This window comes from Gekko japonicus, unplaced genomic scaffold (genome assembly GCF_001447785.1).
Source record: "Gekko japonicus isolate JY-2015 unplaced genomic scaffold, Gekko_japonicus_V1.1 scaffold1578, whole genome shotgun sequence".
In the NCBI taxonomy this organism is placed as follows: domain Eukaryota; kingdom Metazoa; phylum Chordata; class Lepidosauria; order Squamata; family Gekkonidae; genus Gekko; species Gekko japonicus.
The window spans coordinates 237898-243456 of record NW_015162530.1 but is presented as its reverse complement, the minus strand read 5'-3'; the positions used below and the strand labels follow the sequence as shown (position 1 = coordinate 243456).

General features: G+C 49.9%; 1 protein-coding gene across 1 annotated transcript in view; it reads right to left on the bottom strand.

Moving 5' to 3' along the window:
* Positions 1–2895, bottom strand: part of LOC107106182 (zinc finger protein 709-like) — an 18777-nt gene extending 15882 nt beyond the window's left edge. The window contains exons 1-2 of the mRNA XM_015406292.1: positions 2853–2895; positions 85–210 (exon numbers count right to left, since the gene is read on the bottom strand). Of these exons, the coding sequence (XP_015261778.1) occupies positions 85–210; positions 2853–2895 (169 nt within the window). The remainder of the gene's footprint in view (positions 1–84; positions 211–2852) is intronic.
* Between the last annotated feature and the right edge of the window lie 2664 nt (positions 2896–5559).

Below are 5559 nucleotides of genomic sequence, written 5' to 3'. Positions count from 1 at the left end.
CCTGTCTAGCAAGCGGCTCTTTTTTGGCTTAACCCCTTCAGTGCTGCAGACCGATGGAGAAAAGGCTGCGTGTCCTTTGCAGACCCGGACGGACTTCAGCCAGGCTGCCCTCAAGGGATGTCCTGTGATACTCAGCTGCTCTGGAGTAACGCTGCAGGGGATCGCGCTCCCGGGGTGCGCCAGGCTGTGCAGACAGCTCAGAAAACGGCACTGTTGAGGGGGGGAGGGGGGGAGAAGGAATAAGGATATAAGAGAAGCCAGTGTTGGATCAGGCTCATGGCCCATCCAGTCCAACACTCTGTGTCACCCAGTGGCCAAAAATACCAGGTGCCATCAGGAGGTCCAGCAGTGGGGCCAGGACACTAGGAGCCCTCCCACTGTTCCCCCCCCCCAAGCACCAAGAAGACAGAGCATCCCTTGCCCCAGACTGAGAGTCCCTATCTATACCTTGTGGCTAATAGCCACTGATGGACCTCTGCTCCATCTTTATCCATAAGAACATAGGAGAAACCAATGATGGATCAGGCCAGTGGCCCACCCAGTCCAACACTCTGGGTCATCCAGTGGCCAAAAATACCAGGTGCCATCAAGAGGTCCAGCAGTGGGGCCAGGACACTAGAAGCCCTCCTACTGTTGACCCCCCCCCAAGCACTAAGATGACAGAGCATCACTTGCCCCAAAGCCCCTATCTATACCTTGTGGCTAATAGCCACTGATGGACCTCTGCTCCATGTGCTTATCTCATTCCCTATTGAAGCTGTCCATGCTTGTAGACGCCGCCACCACCTCCTGTGGCAGTGAATTCTGTGTGTTAATCACTCTTTGGGGGGAAGAGGAGGAGGAGAAGGAGAAGAAGAACAACAACAACTGCAATCTCAGGCCAAGCAATCTGTTTAATTTGGATTGTGTGTTTTTATTCTGTTGTCAGCCGCCCTGTTGTAAGAGCGGCCTAAATGTCTAATAAATAGATAAATAAAAATAAAACACAGACTCCTCCTCAGGTGTATATCCCGTGAGACTTATTTCTAGCAAAGTGGTTTAAAATTGAAAATCGGTGTTCCTTCAGCCTCTCCCGGTTTTTCAGAGCTGCATCCCAGCGAGACCGCTCTCTGTTTGGTGTAGTGGTTAAGTGCGCGGACTCTAATCTGGGAGAACCGGGTTTGATTCCCCACTCCTCCACTTGCACCTGGCTGGATGACCTTGGGCAAGCCGTAGTTCTGTCAGAGCTGTCCTTGAAAAAGAGCAGTTTCTGTCAGAGCTCTCTCAGCCCCGCCTAACTCACAGGGTGTCTGTTGTGGGGAGGGGAGGGGAAGGGAAAGGAGTTTGTAAGCTGCTCTGAGACACCTTTGGGTAGTGAAGGGCGGGGTATAAATCCAATCTCCTCCTCCTCCTCCTCCTCCTCCTCCTCCTTCTTCTGCTGTCACTTCCTGGGGAGTGTCTTGAGTCTACCGTATTGGATATGGTCACCACCTCCTTCTTGGGAAAGGGGGATGCCAGCCTCCAGGAGGGACCCCCGAATGACAGCTCTTCTCCTGTTGACAGAGAACAGTTTCCTGGGAGAAAATGGATGCTTTGGAGAGTAAACTCTATGGCCTGGTAGAAGCCACAGAGGTCTCTGTCCTCCCCAAACTCCACCCCCAAATCTCCAGGAGTTTCCCGACCTGGAGCTGGCAACCCCGCTTCCCCCAGTGGCCATTCCAGCTTGTACCAGGTGTTCTATAAGAACATAAGAGAAGCCAGTGTTGGATCAGGCCAATGGCCCATCCAGTCCATCACTCTGTCACACAGTGGCCAAAAATACCAGGTGCCATTGGGAGGTCCACCAGTGGGGTCCTTTTGTCCAGAGTCATTTTTGCCTGGAAGGTGTTAATAAAAAAGCGAGAGTTCTGTGTTTTGATTTCTAAAATACTGTTCTCAATTGTCTGTAATGCCTCCCACCGTTTCTGGCAGTACTATTGCTTGTTTAATTCCTGTTCTGGGGACGTTCTGGAGGCATTTTGACCTGGAAAGGGTTAATAAAGGTGCGAGAGTTTCACGTTTTGATTTCTAAAATATTCTTCTTGAGTGTCTGTAATCACCAGTTTGGGTTGAACTGAGCACACTTTCCGAGAGACCTCTCTCTTCCAGTACAATGAACTATTTGAGGCCAGACTTCAGATCTTGTCTCAGTAGAACAGACAGTGAACTTCTTAAGAGACAATGATTTTATTTAAAATAAAGCAACAGTTATAAATGGAACACTGCAAAAAATTAATCTACAACCCCTTATGTGTTATTTTAAAATGCACATTTTTAGACTATCAGTTTTATGAAATATATCTTCAGCACTAATAATAACAAAACCTCAATAATATAATGTCTGATGTTGTTTCAGTAGCGCAATTCACAAGCTTTAAATAGTACTTCCAAACAATCGATATTCTACGCAGAGTAGTCCATTGAAGATTGCAGAATATCCTGCAAGAGCCAGTTTGGTGTAGTGGTTAAGTGCGCAGACTCTAATCTGGGAGAACCGGGTTTGATCCTCCACTTGCAGCTGCTGGATGACTTTTGGCAAGCCAAACTTCTGTCAGAGCTGTTCTTGAAAGAGCAGTTCTCGAAAGAGCTCTCTCAGCCTCACCTACCTCACAGGGTGTCTGTTGTGGGTAGGAGAAGGGAAAGGAGATTGTAAGATGCTCTGAGACTCCGAGTGAAGGGCAGGGTATAAATCCAGTCTCCTCCTCCTCCTCTTCTTCTTCGTTTCTAAGTGGACTTCTGAGGCTTTGTACAATGTTTTTATAGACTGTAGAACAGGCAGTTGAAGTCCACTTAGACAGAGAGCCCTCTGGGGTTGCTTTGAATCAAATCTCTACCGTAAAGCAGATGCTTTGCTTTGCAGGCACAGAGAGGCGGCATTGAGGCCTGGCATCTCCAGTTAAAGGGATCTCAGGTGAAACAGGGCTGGCAAACACCCTGGCCAGGAAGACCCTGCCTTCCAGAGTGGGCAATACTGGGCTAGACTTGGCATAAGGGCCGTAAGAATAGGCAGAAGGAAACTGCCTCTTGTCCTGGACTACGGGAAATACAGGCCATAGTAAGAGAAGGAGGAAGAGATGAAGAAAGAGGGAGAAAGTAGATCATAGCTGTCAACTGAAGAGCGTGTTGGTCTCCTTTAGGGTTGCCAGGTCGGGGTTGGGGAGTAGGATTGTGAGATTCCGGAAGTGTGTCAGAAGGCAACACCCACCACTCAGGCTCCACTGGACTGTTTTGGATTGCTAGCTGGGGGGGGGGGGAGGTGCGGATTCGTCCCCCGAGAGGAGGAAGAGCTTGTACCTGACTAAAACTTGGTCTTAAAGGTTCCACTGGACTGTTTTGGGCTGAGGGGGGGGGGCTCTGCAGCTTACCTGGCTGCTTCTTGCTCTTACTGAGAGCTGCTGGGAGAAAGGGGTGGGGCTTGTTGCATGCCCCCGCCCCCTGGGCTCTTTACTGCCGGAGCTCCGCTCCTGTGCGCTCCTATAGGAAATGATCCCTGGTTATACGGATAGCCAACTGGCAAATTTTAAAAAAAGCAGAAATGACTCACACACACACTCCACATGCAGGGAAGGAAACACAGCTGTCATTGGGGCAGGGGATTTGAAATCGCAGTCTTCCCGCCTTGCTTGGGAGATTCATCTTCTCCCCATAGCAGCTTTGGGCAAAATCGCAGAAAACCCGAGTGAAACTCCAGCAGATGCCTAAGAGTGAAAAAAACCGAGTGAAACTCCAGCAGATGCCTAAGAGTGAAAAAACCCGAGTGAAACTCCAGCAGATGCCTGGGGAAGCAGGACAAATTAATTCCCCGAGGCGTTGAACCCGGAGCAAATCAGCTGCGGGGAGGAGAGCTGACCAATGTCCCCTCTAAGCTGTGGAGTCTTGTGAACAAAAATTCTACTTGGCGAACTACTATTAAAGTTGTGTGAGAGAGAGCGATTGGGCTGCTGCATAAATCAGTTTGTTCTGGAGACGGTCCTTCCTGAGCGAAGACAAAAATGTGCGTGAGCCGGAGGCTAAAAAACTGTGAGCTGGCTCACATTCACTCAGCTTAGAGGGAACACTGGACCTTCCCCATTCCTTCCCTTTTTTTCCCCGTATCTTACTCGAACCCCCCCACTTCTTCTTCCTAAACGCGCCTCTGTGTCCGGACTCGGAGCCACTTGAATGTCCTCCAGTCTCCAAAGGTTCCGGATTCGGATCCTGTGCTCAAGTCCTCCGCAGGAACCTCGTGGGCTCTGCACAAAGGGAACCAGCGGCTCTCCATGGGGCAGAAGTGCGGGTGGGGGGATCAAAGCGAGGCAAGGGAGAAACCGGGGGGGGGGCGGGGGCTCTCTTCGCGCCCCCACGCCCTCCCCCCACCGCTACATCCCCCTTCCTTGCTCTCTTGCATTGCAGCCCCCCAACCCTATATTCTCCTCCAAAGCCTCTTTGAGCTCCTCAGAATACCTCCGAGCCCTTCAAGTAGAAGCCCCCAAGATTCAGAGGTGCTTTCTTTGCAAGAAGAAAAGAAAATTGCTTCCCCCCCCTCGTGCAGCCCCCCCCCATGTTCCTTTTTAGGACTGCATTTCTCTTATCTCTTTAACCCTTCCAGACAGTACTACTCATTTTGTAAAATAAAAAGAGGTGGTGGTACCGATCCTATCTAATTTATTACAGCAAGAGAGCCAGTAAAACAGTACTGTACAATTCTGATATAAGAGAGATTAAAACAGTGATAGCACAGCAGTAGTATGAAAACATTTAAAAGTAAACGTAAAGGTTACCTTGCTCGAAAGCCAGTCGAGTCTGACTCTAGGGTTGCGGTGCTCATCTCCGTTTCAAAGCCGAAGGACCAGCGCTGTCCGCTGGTCATGTGGCTGGCATGACTAAACACCAAGGCGCACTGAACGCTGTAAAGTAAAGGTAAAGTTTCCCTTGTTCGAAAGCCAGTCGAGTCCGACTCTAGGGTTGCGGTGCTCATCTCCGTTTCAAAGCCGAAGAGCCAGCGCTGTCCGGTGGTCATGACTAAACACCAAGGCGCACTGAACGCTGTTACCTTCCCACCGAAGTGGTACCTATTTAAAGTTCCCTTGCTTGGAAGCTTGTCGAGTCCGACTCTAGGGTTGCGGTGCTCATCTCCGTTTCAAAGCCGAAGAGCCAGCGCTGTCCGAAGACGTTTCCGTGGTCATGTGGCAGGTATGACTAAACACCAAGGCTGTTCCCTTCCCACTGAAGTGGTCCCTATTTATCTACTTGCAATTTCTTGCTTTCCAACTGTTAGCTTGGCCGGAGCTGGAACTAGAGAGGGGAGTCATGCAGCACACTCGGGTCTCGAACTGCTCAACTACCGACCTTCCACAGCCTGCAGTTCAGCCTCTTAACTACTTGAGCCACCGCAGCTCCTTAGAAACATTAATTCATTTTTAAAAAAATGAAACTTACAAAATAAAATAACAAGAGAACCATACAATTTTTTTCAGCTAAAAACGGGGGTGGCGGACGGTGGTACTCATATATAAAGTGGCACTGGTTTCCCCCAGCCCCCCCCCCCCAAGGAATTGGGGA